Source organism: Giraffa tippelskirchi, chromosome 2 (assembly GCF_054371585.1).
Source record: "Giraffa tippelskirchi isolate mGirTip1 chromosome 2, T2T-mGirTip1v1.2.pri, whole genome shotgun sequence".
Taxonomy (NCBI): domain Eukaryota; kingdom Metazoa; phylum Chordata; class Mammalia; order Artiodactyla; family Giraffidae; genus Giraffa; species Giraffa tippelskirchi.
Genome location: NC_137276.1, coordinates 141,083,624 through 141,107,891, shown reverse-complemented (window position 1 = coordinate 141,107,891; position 24,268 = coordinate 141,083,624). Strand labels below are relative to the sequence as shown.

Below are 24,268 nucleotides of genomic sequence, written 5' to 3'. Positions count from 1 at the left end.
AAGCCCCACCTAAGCCAGCAGTGACCACCAGTCTTGTGAATGAGGATCCCGCCAGAAGGTTCCAACCCCAGCCAACAAGCCCTCCCCAGCTGAAGCTCCAGAAACTGGAATGCAGACGAGCTAATTCTCCAGTGCCTTATCCAAATTCCCAACCCTGAATCCATGAGAAAAGAAAAGTGACTGGTTTAAAGCACTGAGTTTTGAGGTAATTTGTTATGCAATATTACACTTATCTATTTTGATGTCCATATATGTTTATAATATAAAGTTTTCTATAAACTTATAAATTCCTCCTGCACTATAAATATAAATAGCCAGGAAGTAAGGGAGCAGAAGCAAGTGTGCTTGTATACAACCAATGTTCAACGTCTGTCTGTATAAAGGGCCCTCAAAGCCATCCAATAAAGTAAGGCTTCTTTGAATAGATTTTTAAAATTGTTTCTGTAGAACCTAAAAAATGTAACAAGATTCCTAGATAATAAAGATCACCTAAAACTGTTAATCAATGCCAATGCAGTCACTTCATCTTAGAGTAACATTTTAGAGAATTAAAAATTTTAATAATGCTATCTCCAGAGTTGGAGAAAACTCTAGGTAATATTTTTATATTTAAATAGAAATATGGAAAAGTCTTGGGACACAGTTTAGGTATGGCATAGCCTAAAGCCTCAAGAGTGAGCAAAGTAAATAATCTATCAAAGGACATCCACACGCAATCACATCTCTACCTCTGTCTGATACCTGTTTACAATACATAATGGAAAAAAGCTCCAGTGAAGAAATCAATTTACAGATATGTCTGCCTATCCAAAAAGTGGTATTTAAGTATATAAAAAGTATTTGATTTATAACATGCAACTAATTGTTAAAATCTGTCTAAGTGTAGGTGTTAATTTGTAAAACTATGTAACTGAAAACAGATAAAAGTAGCTTTTCCAAATCTGTTTTCCTTCTTTATTAACTTAGTATCTTTATAAAGCTGCTCTTGATACTTGGGAAGAGGAATCCTTAAAATGGGTTCCCTGCTAAGGAACTTAACACAGCCATAGCCAATTTTATTCATACAACTTACATATACTCCAACTATTTCAAGCCACAGTATTTTCCTGCCAGGAGTGGTTCTGTAGACCATGGGGAATGTGGTTGCTCTGGCTAATGTTTCCAGTTCCCCTGGACTGTAGTAACAATCTTGGAAGCTGGTGTTTCTAATACTGGTACTAAAGTATTGACATATATACATTACCATGTGTAACATAGCTAGCTAGTGGGGAGCCTGGTGCTCTGTGATGACTAGAGGGGTGCGATGGGAGATGGGGTGGGAGGGAGGCTCAGGAAGGAGGGGTTTTAAATATATATATATATATACACACACACACACACACACACACATATATATATAAGCATATATATATATATATATACTTATAGCTGATTCATGCTGTTGTACAGAAGAAACCAACACAACATTGTAAAGCAATTATCCTCCAAGTAAAAATAAAAATGAAAAAAAAAATAGATGAAGATGGCTGACATTTTCAATTGCCTTCAAATTAATAGATTGGAAATGATCCTTCCTGTTCTTCTTCCTGACACAAGAAAATGAGAATGGCCAACAAGTGTGCTAGAATCCATGGTGAACCAGCAACCTGTATGTGACTTGTACTCCTCCTGATGTTTTATTGATCTATTGACCGCCTTCTCTTACAGGTAACATGCATTTGGTTCTCAGGCACCCTGTGCTCATGGCCCATGGCTGTGGATCCAGACATGGGCTGAGTGATTCTGGGCTGGGTACTCTCTGTAACAGCATAGTTCAATCTGTCAGAAACATCAATGATAAATCAAATAAAAAATAAGGCTGCACTGGCCAACTGAACTACTGCCAGGCTCAAAGATTTAGTCTGCTAGTACATCTATATTTAGAAGTTGTTCCAGTGCTGGCGGACCCTAGGCAACATCAAAGATAAATGCTGGCTTGAGAAATCAAAGCTCGTAAGTGTTTAGCATAACCATATATAAGAAGGGGTTCAGAACAGGGAGGTGGGTGGATTCCAGAGTTCTTTATGCCAAACCTCACTCTCCAGTCAGTGATGCCTCTTTCACTTCACCGACCACTCTGGCACAGAGGAAATTTTCAAATGTAAGAAAAGCGGGGAGTTTGTGGCTGCATGATACCAAATGAATACTTCATGCATTTTATTCCCTGGCACACTAGTTTTTTATATTACTGGGAGGGTCTTGGCTTCCTGAAACAGCCAAGGATGATCCTCTGGTTCAAAACCAATAAACACAATGTTCCTATATATCCCTCCAAATGTGGAGGTTCGCCAGATGTCAAGTGCTCTGATAAGATCAATGTGTTGAGACTGTCCCAAAGAGAAAGGAAAGGAGAAGCGATTGGGTGATTTTAGAATAGGCTGCCTATACCAGGGACGAACCCAGGGATGGCTGGCTTCAGTTTACCACCTAACCAAGGCCCAGGTGGCCATCCTGTAGCTGGCAACTAACAAACGGAACAAATGAGTTGATGAATTAGGCGCTGAGGACACAGGTGATATAGCCTCAGCTGGAAGTTCTCCAGAGTCTGCTGCCCTAACACATAACTCCCTCCTTTACACATGCAACAACTGGTAAAAAGCATGGAGAATCTGCTTCCGGTGTGCAGATGTCTGAGGGAATGAGAGAGCTCCTTTTAACTCAGCTCTGCCTTTGATACCTACGCACCTCTCCGAGTTACTAAATCCTTCCTTGCCTTGTTTCCTTCCGTAGAAGCTGCAGTGGAGAAGCTATTCCCCTGGCTCTCAGAAACTACCCTTGGATGTGGCAGTGAAGACCTGTAATGTGGCAAAACACGGTCTCTCTGCCAGCTCACTAATCTGGCTCTAATGTAAAAGATGCTTTCTGATGGACAAATGATAAAGGACTTACTCATTCTCACTCTCGAGAGTGAGCAGAAGAGCTCATGGGCCTGGGCAAGTGGCACCCTCCCCTGACTTTTGGCCAGGCATCGGTGATGGACTGGGGAGTGGACACTGGCCTTCCTGGTGTTCTCCACTGGAGCAGCAGGCTATGCGGCCGTGGGCAGCAGGGCTCCCAGAGACAGCCGCACTCGCAGCAAGGCTCTCTGCATCCATTCTGTAAGTCACTCTGCTTGTCAATGCTATGGTTCCTCCTGGAAAGGCTATTGTCTAACCAGAAATGCCATGTGCAAATTCACTTATGGCAAGAAGCCTTTTGAAAGATTACCAATACTAACACCTAAGTTAAACAGGTGCCTAAGAATTGATGCTTTTGAACTGTGGTGTTGCAGAAGACTCTTGAGAGTCCCTTGGACAGCAAGGAGATTAAGCCATTCAATCCTAAAGGAAGTCAACCCTGAATATTCACTGGAAGGGCTGATGACTGAAGCTGAAGCTCCAATACTTTGGCCACCTGATGCGAAGAACCGACTCATTGGAAAAGACCCCGATGCTGGGAAAGATTGAGGGCAGGAGGAGAAAGGGGTGACAGAGGATGAGATAACTGGATGGCATCACCAACTCAATAGACACGAGTTTGAGCAAACTCCAGGAGATAGTGAAGGACAGGGAAGCCTGACGTACTACACTTCATGGGAACACAAAGAGTCGGACACGACTTAGCAACTGAACAACAAGTTAAACAGGAATCTGATTAATAAATCGGGAACCAAGCACCTCCTTATGAGGCCAGCTCAGTCCCTAAATGATAGGATGCATGGCTGGGGCCTGCGGCCTGCTCTGGGTTTCTGCAATGGGGCTGGTGAGCCCAGCCTGGCTGCTTTGTGGGTCCCCAGGGGCTTTGGGCTCTACCTGCTGCTGGCCTTTTCTGTTGGATTTCAAAGTATCCCTTGATTTCTGCAGTATTTATTTCATTCGTGGTCTACTGTTTGACAGCTGTGTTCACTCATTAGTCACCAGGGAACCCAGATGTGACATTCCGGTTCGGGTGAGCTGAGTCACATGGGAGGGGGAGATTCTTGAGAACTCCACTAGTTACATTCCCACAAAGCTATTTTTCTGGTTCTCTCGAATATTCCCAACATGTCATGTCTGGAACCAAAGCTAATGGCAAATTAACATCTATATATAGCATTGACATCCGTTTTTGTTTAGTTCAAACCAGAGCCATTAACCTCAGGGCTCCTGTATAAATTCCTGACAGAAAAATGTCATATTTCTTTCACACAATCCTTCTATAATTGTTGACATTTCCTATCCCAGATCTGAACGTTGACGTGCTTAGGTGACATGAAATAATCATTACATAGAATCTGTCATTGCCCAAGTTATCTCATTCAATCTTAACCTACTTGTGAGATGACAGACACTTTTTCAAATGGAGAAGCTGAGACCTGGGGGGTTAAATTATTTGTTTGACTAGCTTGAGACAAAGCAGAAACAATCCAGTTCCCCTTGGGTGAACACCACACCACCGAACACATCAACATGAATCCATGCCACGTATTCACAACGAGATCTTACGAGACCTGCGTGTGCACTGAGGAACTAGCTACTAATAGCAACAGTTAGCATTTCTGTAGAGCAGAAGTTAAAACAACATCTAAGAGCAGAACTCACACTGCAGCTCATCTGAGTCATTCCAACAAGGGGAATATGGCCAGGAAAGGCTACACCTTTCCAAGTTATGAAAACTGATCTATTTCAGGGGAAAATTGAAACCGATGGCTATGACCGAAAAGCCAGTGACACCTGTGTGTTCCATTTTCAGCTGCTTATTACTATCTCCTAGTTACAGTTACTTCCTGCATTGATGGAAAAATTAAGAGAGTGTCTAGGCACAATTATTAATGGAGAAAAGTAGGCATGCAACCCTCTTGCAGAACCATCAGTGAGTAACCTCCAGGTGAATTCTTTGAACAGTGATGTGACGTTACTGACAATGAACTTAGGAGAGAGGACGTGTCAGTCCCCACCCCCACCCCTCCATGCTTCACGGTTCTGTTTTCTGTTCCCCAATTAGGGTCACACCTGTCTTCAGAGACCAGCATGCGGCTAGCTATTGACTGAGGTGGCTTTCCCCAAGGTCAGCTCAGCACAGCATTCCCAGGGTGGCACCCAGTGGCCTCTCTGCTACCGCTCTTTCATTCATGAAGGCCTTTTTCTAGAACCTGACAGCAGTACTTGAGGCCCTGTACTCTTAGTTTACTAACACCTTCAGAATTTTACACTGATTCTTTTACTGGAATGATGATTAAAAATTCAGCCAAAGAATAAAGTATTCTGGGAACTTTAGCTAGTGCTGATATGATAAAAATATGGGGACACCCAGACATCCATGGTGGCATATATGTGGATGGGGTCACCTCACCCAAGCTGGGATTTTCAGACCAGGTGCTCCAGTAGGAAAGGGGCAGGTGTGACTCCTGAACACAAGTTTTTTTTCGAGACTGAAGGACACCTGCTTGCCCTCAGGTGGGGATCTGCTCCTCTGCACACCCTACCTCCTTCCTGCCCTTTAAGCATGTTTCTACAGCCCCTTGGGTGCCAGAGAGGCCAGGGGTGTGTGGCTGGAAGAGGCAAACTCTGGCTCTGGAGAGGGCTGGGTGTGGGGGGAGTGACTCCAGCTGAAGGCTGCTCTGTTCTCCTACCCCAACGCACCCCCCTCCCCAACCACTGCGGTCTGGAAGGAGACCTGGCAGCAGCTGCACTTGGCTCAGAAACCAGCAGCAGAAGGTTTCAGAGGGAGAGTCAGCGCCTCGTGCACTCACACTTCCTGCAGGTGAGATGGTGTGCTGTGTGTGTACATTTGATTTTCTTCCTTGAAGAATTATTAAACCACAGGTCATAAAAGGATTCCTGTGATGACCTATAGTCAATTAGCCTGAAATCTCCAGGAAAGCTCATCAGAGCTGACACTAGTAGAAATTCAAAGGTGGGAGGGTATATAAAGAGGAAAGAGAAAGAATTAGGAGGGAACTGAGGACAGCATGGAAGGAGAGCAAGGAGGGAAAAGGCAGAAGGCCCCAAATAAACAACTTCACACTTTGCGGTCACTAGTTAAGAGTAGGTCCTATTGATTATAAATGGTCATTAGACAGAGCTTCTCCATTTCATCTGAGGCTGTAGTATGTTCCTCCCAGAATCGTGCCAGGACACTTTCAGTTCAAGTTCGAAGGGAAGATGGCCAACAACTGAGTCACCACTACCATTTCCTGTAGCACCTGAGTTTTCCTTGGAGGTTTCCCATTCAAGCACTCAACTTCTCTGACCTTACTTAACTTATGAGGCCACGGTCCAAGGAGGAAAGGGCTCCACCCCCCACCCTCGCCCAAAACACACACACACACACACACACACACACACACACACACACACACACACACACACACACACACACACACACACACACACACACACACACACTGCTATGCTCTGAGCAGGCACGGGAGAGGAAAAAAAGCCTCCTCTTTTCTGAATCTCTATCTCCATGTAAAACCTCAACCACCAGGGCCATAGGGGATGGTTTCACCTTCCAATCAACCCGCCTTAAAACGAAATCCATCTAATCTGTAAAATATACCAGTTAAGTCTGAGATTTCACCAATCTGTACATAGGAGCCATTCACAAGGATCCTAGAAACAATAGATCATTGTCTTTGGTAACTTGGAACTCTAGCTGTTCATATGCAACCCAGATGGGAAAATATGGTTCTGCAAAAAGTGATAAAGAGCCCCCTTTCTACATCAAGATTTCATCATGAGAATTTCACCCATTTTCATTTAACATTGGGTTAAAATATTTTTTTCTACTCTCGACATGCTGACTTTTTGCCTGAGCTTGTGTGCTGAATTTTTCAGTGCCTTTAAATTTAAGTCACAAAGACTAGTTAACTTGGATGGCACCCCAAATTCCACATTTCCTGTATTTCAAATCCTTAGTCCGTTTGCTTTACCACAGAAAGAGAATAAAACACAGGTAAATGAATGAACACAATTAAGGTTTAAAGGAATAGTATTGTTGCTTTTTAGAAAGAGAAGATTTCTGCATCCAGTGTTTCCAGCCTGAGATTCTGTGCAGTGTGAGTGAGGCCAGAAAAGCACTGGGTCACTATTCAGCAGAGAGTGGCCTTGATTGTGAGAAGACTTCACCATGGATACTATACAAGGACTCTGGTGAGAGAAACACCAAAGGTGGCACTGTTCTAGGATGGTCTAGCTGGTAGGGTAAATGCACGTGGGTAGGTGAGACCTCCAGTGCAGCCAACCCTCCACGCCCCACTCCCAGACAGTATTCAGCAGGGTAGAGTTCACACACAGCACTGAAAGCAAAGACACAAACTAGGCTTCTCAGGCCACAGTGTGGTCTACCTTATGGAAACCATTCATTCAGGCTGGCCCTTGGCAGTCAAGATAACAAAGAAGTCAGTTCTAAATACTCATTAAAGTGAAGTGAAAGTTGCTTAGTCGTGTCCGCCTCTTTGCGACGCCATGGACTATACAGTCCATGGAATTCTCCAGGCCAGAATACTGGAGCGGGTAGCCTTTCCCTTCTCCAGCGTATCTTCCCAACCCAGGGATCAAATCCAGGTCTCCCGCATTGCAGGTGGATTCTTTACCAGCTGAGCCACAAGGGAAGCCCAAGAGTACAGGCGTGGGTAGCCTATCCTTTCTCCAGCAGATTTTCCCGACCCAGGAATCGAACTGAGGTCTCCTGCATTGCAGGCAGATTCTTTACCACCTGAGCTATCAGAGAAACCCTTAAAATACTCATTAATGTCTGGCCAGATACTAAGGCCTTCAGAGCAGTTAGACTCTGTCTTTTCTTTCAGTGGCATTTCTTGCAAATAAGCCAAGTAAATATATTTTAACGCACAATTCACTATATTTCAGTCCATTTTCATTTGCCAGTCAATAACTATCGGTTTAATTTTTTCTCTACTTACATTATTTTTTCCATGTGTTTAGCATATCTTCAAAAAAGAATAAAATGGCATTTGTTCAGCAGTTTCATTTTTGAAAGGTGTTTTAGATGGATGAACATGAAAATATGATTACCTCATCCCACTCTAAAAGGTAGTTGGTGATTTTTGAACCATTGTCAATTGGTGCCTAAAAAAAAAAAAAAAGGAGATTAGAGAAAACTGTTTACAGACAAAACTTTTGAGCTCTCCACCTTGGTTCAAATACACTGTCTATGTTAGTCCTAGGCTCTCCCCATAGGGCAACAACCCTCTGTATCGCCTCCATTTCCTTGGTCAAACATGACCACAAACCAATTTTAACGCAAGTCAACTAGTAGGGAGAGCCCTCACTGTTAATAAATCATATCCCACAAACAGCCAAGCCTACCTTGCCCACCACCCCTACCTTTACACCCACATGGTACCCTAGTTCCTTTGTGGATAAAACTTTTAAGAGGCACTTAAAAGTTCAAGGGTACAGGGAGAAAAATGCAGAGAAACAGGTATGACACTTGGGAGTCTGATAGGGTAAAGTTGACCCACCTCTGTTTAAGAGTTCAGAGTCTATATTTTTGTAACTTTCCCCATACAGTTTTTGTTTGTTTTAAAGAGGTTACGATTAGAAAGCCTTCTGTGGCATTAATATTGGCCTTTTTTTAAAAAATGAGAAAACCTGGGATCTCCTGGAGAGATTACTAGGGGCAATTAGCCCTTAGCACATTAGCCAAAAGAAGTTTCATCATTTGCTTTCCTCCTAAAAGCACAATACTGAGATCTCCCTTACTGAGAATGGACAATGGGAAGTGGAGTAAAAGACTCTGGAGAAGAGAGAGCTTTGTAAGGTCAGACCTGCCCGAAGTGGGTGCTACAGTGGGGTCCCTCGCAGCACTAGTAAGACCACGTCTCCAAGCACAAATACGCCTGCACCTGGCTTTTCCCAGGACAAGAGTCAGGGCTCCACAGACCGTGGTGAGCTGCCCCCAGCAAAAGGCAGCCGAGTCACTAGGACTACACGGAAGCCCAGCTTGGTAGTCTGTCACAGGTGGTCTAATATAAGTTGCTCAGTATCAGTGCTTAGTTTCGTTTTCCAAGAATGCATGGGTGTTTTGAGGGACTGGGAGAATATATGTAAATCCCTTCCTAAACTGTCCTGGTCTCATACAGGAAGCACCCAAAAAACAATAGCTGTTGCTTCATTGTTCTTAATAATAAAACATCCAGGGCTCAGTAAATATGAGTTAATTAACAAACTCTTGTCCTTTGCCTCTCCTTCCTTCTTTCTTCTGAGTCCTAAAATCTGGGAGTTTCAAATTTTTTACTCCCACTCACTCACTCCAATTACAAGTGAGTGTTGCATATTCTACTAAACTGTAATTTCAGGCTTTTGTGGGCTCAATTTGGAAGAAAACATAGGGATGTATTTAAAGTGTAAATAACATACAAAATCAAAGCTTTAGCTGAGAACCCATTTCTCAGGTAAGGACTACATTTAGGATGCTCATATATTCCTCTGCGATGCTCTGCCCCACCACTGAGTCTCCAGTTCCTTGAGGGTGGGGACACAGACTCCAGTATTTGTGCTGCCCTATATCCTGGTGCTACCAAAGTGACATTAGAGGACCCCGAGCTCTCTCAATGTCCTGCTGGCTTCGAGGACAGGTGGGCAGACAGAGCATAGTCCACCTGTCCTTGTGCCCCCAGCTGGAGCTCCCAGCTGGAGTCCCTGGAGAACAGCAACCCTGTTCTATGAAAACGGAACTGAATCCAGAACTTTCAACTTTGCACATAACTGAATGGAACCAAAATATGCTTCTGATTTACAACTAAATAAAGGGAGAAAGAAAATGTGAAACATTTTCCTCCTAGGAATAAACCTTTTTCTTGAAGTTGCTGGTCTGCCTGAGACCTGAATTACATCCAGGTTTTAAGGAGAATGTATGTATCAGTGATTCCCAACTTAAAGTCTGTAAGACCCCACGGTCCCTCTGGGAATCTTAAAGAAGATTATCTTATACTTTCCAAACAAAATGGATTTTGATTCTTTCCTTAAGATGTATTTACATATGTATATGTGTAAATAACGAACACATTTTAAAGTGGATGTGTATGCTTCAAGAACTTAAACAGTGATGATCAGTTGGGTGTTAAAACTCTGAAAAGGTGGGGAATCACTGACCTGGACTATCCCTGGAAGCCAGGAAGGAAAATAAAATAGTTCAGATTCTACAACTTTGCCTTTGTCCAAATAACATGCTCAATGTTGACCACTGGCTACCAGAGGGGTCTACGGAAGTCCATGCTTTGTTGCTAACGGCTACACTCAACTGTTTTTAACAACTCCCGGGATAAACTGGATCCCCTGGTCTAAGAACAAAAGGACAATGTATTTCTTCACCAATAACGCATCCCCCTAGTCATCTTATTTGCACATTAGTGTTCTTTACCAGTACTATAAGTCTTTATTATCTCGACTTCTATTAATTTTACATTTTGAACTATATTTTAAAGTATTAGTAAGTACATAGAAATAATCACTCTAGAGACTGATAACAGTCTCTTTTCTTACAAATACAAAACTATGACTGGTAAGTTAATAATACACTTTAAGGGGCTCTCTTTCTCAAGTTGTTGGTAGCCCAAAAGTTGTATTTCATGAAAACTACTACATAATTCAGATGTTAAAAACTAATTAGTAATCCTAACTGATCTAAGGTCTAACTAGCAAAAATTTAATGAAACCCCTTAATGTAGTTTAGAACACTAAACATTCTAGGCAGATTTAAGTATTAGACATTTCAAAGTCACCATTGAAAGAAGCCAAGAGACCCATAAATCTACTTTAGCTCTAAATCTTTCTTCATAAAACTTAGTTCTCTCTCTCATTCTTTTGCCCAATTTTTACAGAGATGGTAACTTTTGATATCACAATAATTTGTTTCACAGTCAAAATGTAGAAAATGCCAACACCGAAGTGGAATATTGCTAAACAAATGTTTCAAACAGCCACAGACTTCAGAATATTCTTGACACGTTGTGTTACCCACCTTCCACTGCAAGGTTAGTGAACTTTTGCTCCTGTGTGCCAGCTTAGGTGGGAAGGGACACTCAGGCGCACAGCTGTGGGTGGTGAAGCTAACCGGCTCAGAGCAGGACCCTTTTACGGAATTGTACATAGCGTATACCCTGAAAATGGAAACACACATACGGTCAGTGGCAGAGGCCTATCACACAAGACTGGGGTGTTAATCTCAGTTTTGCCCCTGGGTTTCCCTACAGGAACAGAATTTCTTTTGTAATACACACTGTGACCCTTATTCTTATTTGCTAGTCTTGTTCAGACCTAACTATGGTCACCATTTTCAGGGGAAAATAATTCCAGCAGGCCACGTGCCTCAATGCATTCTCTCTCCCCACTAGTTGTCAGAACCACCCAGCCTCATTTAAGATAGGCAGAGTCTACTGATCGGAAAAGAGTATGCTAAATAAGGACATATCCTTATTCCCTGAAATGGTCTCCAAATATATATTCTAAAATCCATCTAGCCCCTCGCTGGTTGACTTTGTCTGGAATAAGGCTAAAAGTGCACTTAACGGTTGGGTGGAAGGACACAAGAAAAGGTGGGGAGAGTCCACAAACCGAGAGAGAGAGGTGGAAGTACAAACAATAAGGTAGATACCATCTTTGAACTGTTTATCATATTGCAGATATTTAAACAGAAATATGGACATTTCACACAGAAACAGGCTTGCTACTGCCAAGTGCATCTTTCTCTAATTCAATAACAACATTGTTCAGGTACAGTTTATCCATGTGAACATCTAACTCTTACACCTGGAGTCAAGATTAAAAATGTGCACTCTGAACATTAAAATGCCTGGTTCAACACTCAACATATGGACCTGATTTCTCAGAGAAGCTGTGAAGAAAAAGCAGGTAACACACTACTATAAAACGACACTCCTTGCAAATATCGTAAAATAGGATTATGCTGATTTTTATCATCTTCCTTTTTACTTTTACTTTCTTTTTTTTAAATATTGGGGATCAAAAAAAAAAAAGCTTGAAAACATACTCTTTCAAAAAGACAACAAAGAAACCTTTGCTGCCAAAAAAATGCACGGATTAAGCTATTCAGAATTGGTAAATACATCAAGCCCTTAGTTCTTAACAATTCTTTATGAGGTGCCATTAAAGACAGAAGAACACTCAGACTGGAGAAGTGCAGTAAACTTCCCAAAGCTACACAGCTGGAAAGTTGGATCAACTGTACTCAGTCATGGAGATCTAACTGCTATCCTGTATTCCCCAATGTCCTGACTCATCCTGCAATTATGTTTTTCTAAACACCCACAATCCACTTCCCCTCACTCTGCTCAATGAATAAACAACAGCTAAAGATAACATTATGGAAAATAGGACCTACCTAGGTACATGATTTTTAAAATCCTTTCTCCTCAAAGTCCACCACAAAAATTTTACAAAGGCCATACAAGTCAAAAGTACTAACAGACATGCCTGCCTTCCTTTCTAAAAGGTAAAATACATATTTACTGGCTATTTGACTTGTTTGCCTTAGAGGAGCACACCACGACACTTGATCCAAACAAAAGATGCTTTATCGTTAGGTTCACCCCACCTGATGAAAGAAACGCTCCTTTTTGCATTCACCATAAGTAGGCAAATGATAATAGAAAACGGAATGGCAGATTTGGCAGGATCATTTCCGTGCATCAGGACAGGCTTGTTGGGAGTAAGTTGCTTAAAATGAATCACAGAATGTTCCAGACAAGGGCAGGGTTCCAGCTTGAACTTTAATAGATCAGTTGAATTCTCCCACTGATCGCTCATGGGTTGTATTTGGCCCAAAATATGTGTGGGGGGGGAGGGAAGAAAGATAGTGTTGAAATATTACCTCCACCTATGAATTAAAGGACATTGGCAATGACCACCAGAAAAGAGACGAGCAGACATCACGCACTCCTAAGGAGAGATCATGCCACTATCTACAAAACCCCTGCCAGAAAAACGGAACCTGTGTCTGTTTAAGCCTCTTCACTGCTTTATAGGAAATGTGGAGAAAACACCATTAAGCAACACTACAGGGATGCAATCAGCCTAATTCACAATGTGGAAAATTCTACAGACATAATTTTATTTATTATTTCAACAAATAATTGCAAGAAGAGAAAAAAGGATGGAGGGAAAATCTATAGCTTAAGAGAAATTTAAGAGCTATCAGCCAAACATAATATGCAGACCATGTCTGAATTCCAATTACAACAAACTGAAGAAACAAAACCTTCATTTTTAGGACAGTTGAGGAAATGGGAACAGTCTCTGGACTTGAAAGACATTAAGGAACTTACAATTTTTGTTTATGTTGGATGGGCATGGGGTGTGTGATGATGGTTATGTGGTTCACAGGTGAAACAGCATGTCTGGACTTTACTTCAAAATAACCGTTGGGGGAGGGGGTTGGTGAAGGCACCAAGGAAATAAACAGTTGGGTGGTGGGCTTATGAGAGTTCATTAAATTACTGTCCACTTTTGACTACTGAAATCTTCAGAAATAAAAAGTCGAAAATTAAGCCAATGTTGGAAAAAATGGAGATCTCATTTAAAAAAATGAATCCCTGCCTGGCTTCTCTTAAAAAGTATAAGTTCTAGCAACACTGAGCTGCACAGCTGAATGATAGACACTGATTTATTTTGATTGATTTACTTATGGCTGTGCTGGGTCTTGGTTGCTGCGCATGGGCTTTCTCTCATTGCAGCAGCAGAAGCTACTCTCTAGTTGCAGTACACTGGCTTCTCACTGGGGTGGCTTCTTTTGTTGCTGAACACAGGCTCTAGAGTGCATGGGTTTCAGTGGCTGTGGTATGTAGACTCCACAGTTGCAATTCGAGAGCTCTAGAACACGGGCTCAGTAGTTGTGGCGCATGGGCTTAGTTGCCCGGCAGCATGTGGGATCTTCCCAGACCAAGGATCAAGCCCGTGTCCCCTGCAATGGCAGGCAGATTCTTAACCACTGGACCAAAGTCCAAAATGATAGAAATTAAGTGAAACTGAGAGCAGCTCCTCTACAGATGGGGCAGGCACTGTCCAGTTCAGAGTCCCTATCACTCCCTACTGTCTACCTGGCATGGAGGTGGCTTTGTAGCTGCCTTTTACCCAATCCTCTTTACCCACTTTCATTCCCAGAAGATATCTCATGCTGTGGTCAGTAGGCATTTGCTTATGAGTTCAGACTGTACTCAGGGAGACCAAGTCCTAAAAATCCACAAACATATTCAGCACCAGAACTCCACGTGCGTAACAGAGCAGGGGAAAGGAGGGAGGGGACGGGCCTGCCAAGAACCAGCAGACCACAGTTAGTTATCTGGGAAGACCTGGACTCAGTCCTAAGTTCATTCTATATTTTTAATGAGATTATTAGAGTCACAAATCCATACTTAGGCTAGCGAAACATGGATAAAGGAGGCTCCTGACAGCCAGACTGAGAGGATGACAGTAGAATGAAGGAACCTGATGGCATAAGTGAAAATCTGAGGTAGTTGAGGACGGACAGCTGTGTGGGCCACCAGGAGTTATTTCCCTTGTCTTTAAACTCAGAGAACATCACAGTTTGTCTAAATGCTCTGCACTGATAAAAATCTGTCTGCAAAGGAAACAAGATCCATTTTACGTGGCATTTTATAAATGCGCTGCACACAGGATCTAAAACTTGACATGATTATCTAAGTGCCTTATGATTACATCTGTCAATTCAAATGGTTTAGTGAATAGATAGCAACTAATTGCAATAATTACCAGCTCCATTTTTACCAGCAACTTTCACAGAAAAGTCTCTGGAAGTGGCATTACATTTTCAAGAATGCTGCAGGAATGTTTCTCACATGATGGTGTGTTTTCTCTACTAATCACCATGTGATAGGAGGATCTGTGGAGTTGGACCAATGTCCTAGGTTAAATATATCAGCAAACAATTCAGTTCTTTAAGCATTTATACCAGCAGAAAGGAGGACACTTTGCTAATTAATCTTGTGCTGGGCTTTTACATTTGCTTCAGTTTAAATACTAACTAAGTGCTTATGAAACAGGTGCTCCAAGAATTTCAGAAATTTGCCTACAACTTCCTCCAGCACATCTGTAACATACTAGGAGCCACAATTTCTAGTCAATAACACCTATTTCATAACCCTACTCTGAGCTAGTCAAGCCCATATTTTTGGAACCGTTTCCTCACATAATTTTTCTGGGAAATGTTATTACATGATATCATCTCTGGGCAACTTCTTTGCCAAATTGTTTATGCCAGTGACTGGAAAATAGCTTCACATTTTGTCATGAAATTGCTATCAATTCCATCACTCAAATTTTTGATTATCCTATCATTTATAAAAATATAAATTCTTGACTCCCACAGTAAAATGATTGCTTCAATGTCAGTATTAATTATAAAACTACCAACTAAGAGAGGAATATACTTTTCTTTGTATATGTATAAATAAATGAATATATAAATGTTTTTGATTATAAAAGTTACATACTTATGCATAAGTATAATAAAATAGAATGTGGTTTATTTATGTGTATATATGTACTAGATTTTTCTTATTCCTTTTTCTTCCTCAACATACACACACACACGGGAAATTTTGCATTGGTGGTGTTATACAATACATAACACAATGCCTTATAAGGAAGCACTGAATAAATACACTTTGACAATAACAAATTGACTCCTTTTAAACCAAAAGATGCAATTTGTGTGAGAACTGGGTAATTAAAGTGATGACTTTAATAAAAATAACTCAGGACTTAAAGTGATGACTTTAATAAAATAACCCAGGACTCAGCACCTAGATTTTTTAAATCAACATAATAGAGGAATTATTGAGGAATTACTTTACTCAATCACTAGGAGAAAAAAAAGTGGTTGAATATGTGGAGTAATGACACAAAAATACAAACCAAAAAGTGAGGGAAAAAAATCTTTAAAGCCTGGAATGTCTCAGGATACAATTTTCAATGTGGAATTTGGCCTGGAGGGCATGGCAAGTGCCAGTCTAAACAGCCATAGACATATGATCTATAGCACAGTCTCAAAGATGCCACTGGTCTCTTAATAAATTATTCCCAATAACAGTGAGGTGATGGCAAGTAGAAGTCAAGAGCGACTCTTGCCTGGAGACCGATGCCAAGCCCCAGACAGCTCAATGACAGAGCTCCATGACCGAGAGACGGCGACTCTAGAAGTCCAATGTGCTATCCATTGCTCCACTGAGCCACAACAGCCACTTTAAAAAATGGTTGTGTATCTGGCTGATGAACTCAGACAATACTCACTAACAGGAGGGAGGAAAAAGTTGGAAAAGAACTCATAGAGATAACAAGCAATCAATGTGAAGGGGATGGGATCAGAGTAGCAAAATCAGAAGCAACAAAAAAGGAGCCCCAGGTGAGACATCAGTACCTGAGAAAGAGTTAACTGGATAGAGATTTTTGCTGGCCTTTGTCAAAATGTTTACCACTAAGAACTGGAAGGGGAATATAGCCGGCTCGGTGGTGCTAAAAGAAGCATCCTTGTTTTCATCATCAGCTCGCCACACTTCCTCCAAGGCAACACTCTCTATATTGGTAATGTACAAATAAATAAAAATGGCAACGGATATAATGGCTCATTTTGCAGCTGTATAGTAATGGAATTCTTTTGGAGTTTCTGTTGTGGAAAAGTGAGGAAATGTTTCCACACAGCCTTCGAGGCCTTATAGGTGACTGTTAAATTTAAAATTATATTTGAGGCCATCGTGTTGATAAAAGCTTACATTTTTGGAACCAAGATTCTGAGAATGTTAATATTGCATCATAAAAAGAGATTCTGTTCCCTTTTTCAGCAACAATTATGATACATCTTTATCTCAATAAAATAGTGAGTGGTATGGTCAAACTATACATAGGTTCAAAGAACCTGCATCACGACGGTCCTTTTTATTTTTAGAACAACTTTGGAACAATAAAACAAACAAAAACAACATCTATACATGTTACAGGTTTATAATAGATTTGCATATATACATCATTTGCTCTCATACCATCTTTCTGAGGCTGATATCATTATCTTCATTTTATGAATGAGAAAACATGGACATTGACGTTTACATGACTTTCCTAATCACACACCTGCAGTAAGCGACTGAGCCATTAACTCCATATTCCAAGCTCTGTCTACAGTGTCATCAAGCTGCCCCTGAAAACAATCCAGGGCAAAGGAAACTGACTCTAATAGGGGTTGAGAGTCTTCTCTAGTTTGAAAAATGAAAGGCTGTACAGAGTAAGGAAAGAGAAGGAACGGTAGCCAGATCAAAGTGACTACAATTTGGACTGTATATACTTTTCTTAGTAAAGAATTCTTTAAAATTCTAGAAGAGATTATGACCAAGAGAGGGAGAATTTTCCATCTCTCTGGCAGTGGAGTGCTAGGCCAAATAATAGTTGGTGGTGCCTTAGGCTGTGTATGTGTGGTGTCACATATGTGTCAAATATGTCACTAAGGTGGGATCCTTGATGTGTCAGGAGGAAGTCTGGTTCCAAGGCCCCTAGGAGGTAACCACCTCACACTCCTATATGTTTGGGGAAATCAATTCATTATTTCTTTTATCTGCCCGGAAGTTGAAGGTGTTCAAAAGACACGTAAGAAGAATTCATGTGCAAGTAAACTCTAAAGTTTACCCTTTGTAACAGGGGGTTAAAAGAAACTAAGGGAAACAAGAGACAGGATAGTAAATAGAGGGCAGACTGTGACATTTAAATCTTTTAAAAAAAGATATCATCAGCTCATGGATGAGCAGAAAATTAATAAAGTAAACCTTCAGTAAAGCAATGGCAGTGAACATTCAAAGAAAAAAAGAAACACATGTTAACAATGTCTCATGGAGAACATTTACATGACTCCCTACATGGTGCTACATTTTCTGTTGTTTTTTGTTGTTAAATCCACCATTTGAAAGAATGGTTAAACTATTATCATCTCTGCTTCACAAGTTACACAAACCTTTTTGTTTGTAGATGGTGTGAAAAGTTCAATATGTTTGGGCTAAAGTTAACTGACTCAAAAGCCAAAAGTTCTGATTCAAAAGGGAAAAGATGGTTGCCATAGAGTTCATCTAAACAGTGCGGTAGCTAAGCAGATGTACACTTTATGACTGAATGTAAAAACCAGCTCTTTTATGTACTGCTTTAAACATAGCTTTAAACACTTGTGCAGCTAATAAGATATTACTACCTGAACACACCCCAACTTGCCCTACTTTTGTTACCGAGAAAATTTTGGCATGGATTCTCTGTGATTGATCAAAGTTAAAATGGTCAATTCATGGTAGAACCAGACTAGAATTCAAGCCTACTGATAATTAACATAATGCTCTTCCTATTAGGCTACACTCCCTCTATTCTACCACAACGGAACATGCTGCATGAACTAACCATTGTAAAGTATAACAAAGGATGTGTGCTTAATGCTTGCAGTTTTATTACATAATCTTGATATACACATACACAATTGAAGAAAGGAGAGAGAATTTGTTGTTGTTTTCCTATTAGATAAAATAAGAATTTCTGGATAAATTAAAAATTATATAAAAATGAAAGTTTTAATTAAAACTTAAAAGATATTATGGATCACATTCAGATGAAGAAATCTGCCTATCTGCAAACTGATGTATCTTTGAATAATCAGATGAGCTCTGATACTTTTCTCTTTGCAGGCTAGTGGTTGGCTGGGTTTCTTCCTAAAATTAGCAGGCCCTGCCTTCCAGAGCAGTCATGGAAGAGATTGCAAAAAAATCACTGAAGAGATTTCAGACTACATATCAAACTATGTGAGTTGTTTTGGCAAACTGCATTAGTTCTTGTTAGAGATAATTTTGATATTTGCATTACTAGACTTCAAATTCAAAACCTATTGCCTTTTATGGTCCAAACTTGAAACATGGAAAGGACTTTATTTAGTCATTCGTGCTGAACATATGGTTTGCATGGAAGGTCTATAATGAAATAACTGCTATACTCACGGTAAAAATTTTTATTTGCTTTATAGAAAGAAAATATCATACATTAAGCCACATGTTCCAAGAGATCTTAGAAGAATATGTGAAATAAAAGTTACTTTATAAAAACAATTTTAAAATTCTGTTCAGGGTATCATATACTTTTCTATGACCAGAAGCACTTCTGTGGACTCCCAATCTTGATGCCAGAAAGTGTAGGACACTGAGAAATGGCCAATGAGCAAAGGTGCTGAAACTTTTAGCTAGGCAAGTGCTGTTAAACAAATACTTTTAAAAAGGAGCATACCATTTATTTTAGCAATCTGAAGTTCCCAATACTCACCTCACATGATAATCGGTTGCTGGCCTAAGATCTTTCAGGCTACATTCTAATTCTTCTCCACTGCAAAGAAAAATAATGTATTAGTCAATGACACCAGTTTCAAAAATAAAATAGGTTTTGGATTTGGGTCTCATAGTCAAGTACAAACAACAATTCAAGAACTATTATGTCTACTTCCACCATAAGTCAGATATAAACTTTCCTATTTGGCATTATCATTTTTTCTGGACTAGTAAATTAGGTTCCTTTAAATCATGTCATTCAGGATCTGGAAAATGGTAAGGTTAACTTATGAATAAAATTCCAAAATGTCTTATCACTTCTTCAAAGTAATTACATAAAAGTAAGTAAAGAAGCAAGCAAACTGAATAGACAGATACACAGATAAATGTGTAAATAACAGTACCAACTGTCAACTGAAGGTGACTCTCAGACTCACCCTGAAGAGAACCCCAACCATTTCAACTTCTCAGCTTTCTTCAAGAAATCTCAATCTGTTTCCCTCACATATCAATACTAATAAACAGCTCTCTTACAGATACATTCCAATAAATAGTTCTCTTACACAAAATAAAACCACTTATTTGATCAGAAACTGTAAATGAACCTTGACTTAATCATGAGGAAACAACTAACATAAAATATGGAATGTTCCCATTAAAAAAATTTTTAAAGGTAAGAGGGCTGTGTAGGGACATAACTGTGTTCTTCAAAAATGTCAGTGTCTGCTAAACCACAAATAATGAAATTCTGCCATTTGTAACAACATGGATGGACCTGGAGGGTTATGCTTGGTAAAATAAGTCAGACAAAAATACTGTATGTTATTACTTATATCTGGAATCTAAAAAATCAAACAAATGAATGAATATATGGAAACAGAAACAGGCTCACAGATATAGAGAACAAACTAGGGGTTACCAGTGTGGAGAGCAGAGTGGGGAAGGGCAAAATGGGGGTTAGGTATTAAGAAGTACAAACGACTTTGTATAAAGTAAACAAGCTACAAGGATATTTCGTATAGCACAGGAAACATAGCAAATACTTCAAAATAACTTAAAATGGAGTACCATCTATAAAAAATTTTGAATCACTATGTAGTATATCTGAAACTAATGTAATACTGTATGCAAACTATATTTCAAAGAAGTAAATAAGTGAGTTAAAAAAAAATAATCAATGGGCTGTTCCTAACATGATTTAATCACAATGAGGCCAGCAAGCTCCAGTGCTTCCCAGTGTGCTGGAATAGGAAGAAGATAGACCCACCCTGACGAAAAGCTCCCACAAATGTTAAAAGGCTGCATCCGATCAAGCTCCAGAGCTAACGATCAACTGATAAGAAATACAGGAGAAGGAAGATTAAACTAAATTCAGAGTGGTAAAAATAGTGATCCACTCTTTGCAGCTGGTCAAGAATTTTAAAAAAGGATGGGAGATACACCTAAAACCAATATTGTAGTACAACTACACATTAATAAAAATTTTTAAAGTTAAATTTTAAAATTAAATATATTTATATATACAAATACATTTTAAAATATAAAACTTTACAGAAAGGAAAAAGGATGAGGACACTATTCTAGATTAAAATGTATTTATGAAACCTAATAATCCCAAGTAGTAAGTAAACTCCATTTGGATTCCAAGGGGAAGAAATCAATATTAAAACATATTTTTGAGACACCTGGGGAAATTTGAACACGGTGTAGGTATTAAATGTTGCCAAGCATTATTGTTAGCTTTTCTAGATGTAGATGACATTGTGCGTTATTCAGTCGGGTTTGACTCTTTGCAACCCCATGGAGTGTAGCCCGCCAGGCTCCTCTGTCCATGCAATTCTCCAGGAAAGAATACTGGAGTAGGTAGCCATTTCCTTCTCCAGGGGATCTTCCTAACCCAGGGACTGAACCCGGGTCTCCTGCATTGCAGGCAGATTCTTTACCGTCTGAGCCACCAGAAAAGCATTGCAGTTATGTAAAAAATGTCTATGTTTATCTATATTGAACTATGCAGGAATAAATTTGACATGTTATCTGTGAGCTGCTACCAAATTCTTCAATCATAATAACAATAATAAAGATAAAGGGGACGTGAGTCAAATGTGGTAAAATCTTGAAAATTTGTTAAATCTCAGTGATGATTACCTGGAGTTCACTATATTACTTTTTCTACTTTTCTGTATGTTCGAAATTTAACCATAATTTTTAAAAATATTTTAAACCTCTTGCCCTGCTAGATTTAACATTGTTGTTTTTGAAAAAGCATGTATATGTGTCAGTTTTCTTTATTAAAGCAGAAGATAGAAAAAAAAAAAAAGTCAGGGTAATGGAAGACAATGAAATATGGTAGAAGTGTTCCAAATTAAAGAAGGTTACTGAGACGTGACAACTAACCGCTGTATTTGACCCTAGAATGGATCTTATCTCAGAGGGGAAGAAAAATGCTATCAGACATTATTTAATCAACCAACAAAATGGGAATGTAGATGATGGATTGGATAAAAATATGGTATTGATGTAAAGTCATGAAGTTAGTAACTGCATTGTAGCTATTTAAGAAAATATTTTAGGAAACACACTGCAATATTTAGCAGTAAAGGACCACAATATTTAAAACTAATAGGAAAAAACAGATTTAGAGAGAAAAGGCAGGAGAGAAAATCAAATAGTAAAGCAAATAGAGTAAAAAGCTAATAGGTGAATCTGGGTAAAGGATACGCACATAATTCCTCAATCTCTTTATTTTTGCAGCCTTTTGTAAGTTTGAAAATTATTCGAATAAAACTACTTTTTAAAAGTTGCAAACTGAAGGCCATTGTCTACACCTTGCCTATAGCTCTGTTGTTTGACTTGACTTTATCTTTAAAGTTTTTTAAATTTGCTCAATAATTAATAGTGTAAAATTAGGAACGTTTACAAAACAACTCAGATTTTCAGCATTTCCTTCAAAAAAAAAAAAATCCAAGGAGCTCACAAATCCAGACCTATAAACCCTTATGCAACAACCTATTTCAGGTGAGTTGCAGCTTCTGCTTTCTCAATGAAGATAGGAATGTTCCCATTCACTTCATTCCCAAGCTTCCTACTTTCTCACTTATGGGTACCTGGGACTCTAGCTCCTGCCACCAACGACCATCATGCATTGACAGAATCTGTTTCCTGGGCTGGGGGAAATGGTGCTCTTTATTTTGTTAAGGTCACTACCAATTCTGACTTTTCAAAGCAGTACCCAATAGAGTTAAGGGGTTAGGACTACATTCTGAGGACAGTGAAAAAGCACCACAGAGTTCTCTCACAGGGCAGTGACAAGGCCTGATTTCTGCTTCTGCAGGGTGTAGGCTGGATGGGAGGACAGCTTGCCAGAGCGGATGCTGGAGGGGCCTGAGGAGACTCTTGCGGGAGTCCAGGAAGAGACGACAGAGCACTATGGGCAGTCACAGGAGGACAGTGACTGAAGGGCTGCCTTCCCTCTCTCTTCCCCCCTTTTCTTTGTCCAGAAGGAGACAAATCCCCAGAGCAACTTAATAATAAGGAACGGGGCTGGGGGGGTGGGCGGGGGGAGGTGGGGATGCACGGTCTGCAGCAGGGAAACAGGAGAGAAAAGCAGTCTGTCTGGTGGAGGAAGAAGTGGACTTTTGTGACCTCACGACCCTGGGCCAGCACAGTACTTCCTGGGGCCAGTCGTAGAGAGGTCAAACAGACTGCCTCCATTTCCTGCTCTGCAAATCTGAGCAGTACCCAGCAATCACAAAAGAGAAAACACTTGACCCTAAAAAATATTTTATCTCATTTAGAACACAGCTATAAATCATGTGAATGGTTAATATCTGGGAGTTCATAAAGTGCAAGAGGATAATCCCCTATTCTGTGTGCTAATAAACTTTTGACTATTTAAGATAGCCTCCAAATAAAATGCTTCACTACACACTGGAAAACTATCATAGAGGATAAGAAGTAGGGTGAATAGAAACCACATTGTAGAATTTTAAAAAAAACACATTGTAGACTAGCAAAAGGTCTGGGCCTAAAAGGTCACCATAGGAGGTCACTCTTTGCCCTGCCAACATTAATGGAAAATCTTCTTTAGTCCTACGCTGGCAAGCTAATATAACCAAGTGACACATCTGACCAACATTAAATGGCTCTATAAAAGTTGTTTCTGACTAGTAATTACTTGGACAAAATTAACTCTTGACACAGTAATTATCACTAATTCTTAAAAAGAACTATTTAAAGGAAAATTTACAAAGCCATTCAATTTTTCTTTGTGTTTTTATTCTCCTTCATAATGCCAATTTCAGTTTAGCAGCTGGAGAAAAACACATGGAAATATACATTACCTGTAAATTATCTTGTATTTTCCATCTCGTCCTTTGTCTGACAAAGCCACCTCGTAACTGTAGGGAAAGGAAAGACCACTGTGGGGTCCACATGAAAGTCCAACAGGGGGTGTCCAGGACAACACAACTGTTCTTGCCTGAATATTAGAAACCTGAGGAAGAAAAACAAGAATCACACACCACACTTCTCCTCAGAACATTTTGTGATTATCAGCAGTAGCATAAAAATGGCTCAGATTAAACTCAAGAAAAAATGATTTTAATTTACAAATTTATTTTAATTGCAAGGAAAACCCATCCTATATTGTGTTCTCTTGTCAAGGTCCTGATGTCCAAACTGTAACTCCTGAAATGTCTGTCCTTATTATGCAAACTTATGTCCAAGTCTGGTGTAATTCACACTTAGACCTCCCGAAAGTAAAAATAATGTCATGTCCGAGAATTTTTCTAAAGGTAAAAAGTTGAACGTGATAAATCTCCATGATAGTACTTTCTGGCGGACTCCAAGCCTTGCTTGATGTCGAATCATCCTGCAAAGCCAAGATCTTCAAAACCATGCTCCTCAAAGTCCTGCAAGTTCCTGGGAAAACCC

At 40.0% G+C, this 24,268-nt stretch overlaps 1 protein-coding gene across 18 annotated transcripts in view; it reads right to left on the bottom strand.

Moving 5' to 3' along the window:
• Positions 1-24,268, bottom strand: part of FNDC3B (fibronectin type III domain containing 3B) — a 362,295-nt gene that overhangs the window by 76,935 nt on the left and 261,092 nt on the right. For all 18 annotated transcript variants that reach the window (XR_014077090.1, XR_014077092.1, XR_014077091.1 and 15 more), the window contains 4 exons: positions 23,677-23,828; positions 19,335-19,394; positions 10,987-11,125; positions 8,037-8,090 (listed from right to left, as the gene is read on the bottom strand). Coding sequence is in view for 11 of the 18 variants with exons in the window: in XM_081570938.1 (XP_081427064.1) it covers positions 8,037-8,090; positions 10,987-11,125; positions 19,335-19,394; positions 23,677-23,828 (405 nt within the window). In the remaining 7 variants the exon portion in view is untranslated. The remainder of the gene's footprint in view (positions 1-8,036; positions 8,091-10,986; positions 11,126-19,334; positions 19,395-23,676; positions 23,829-24,268) is intronic.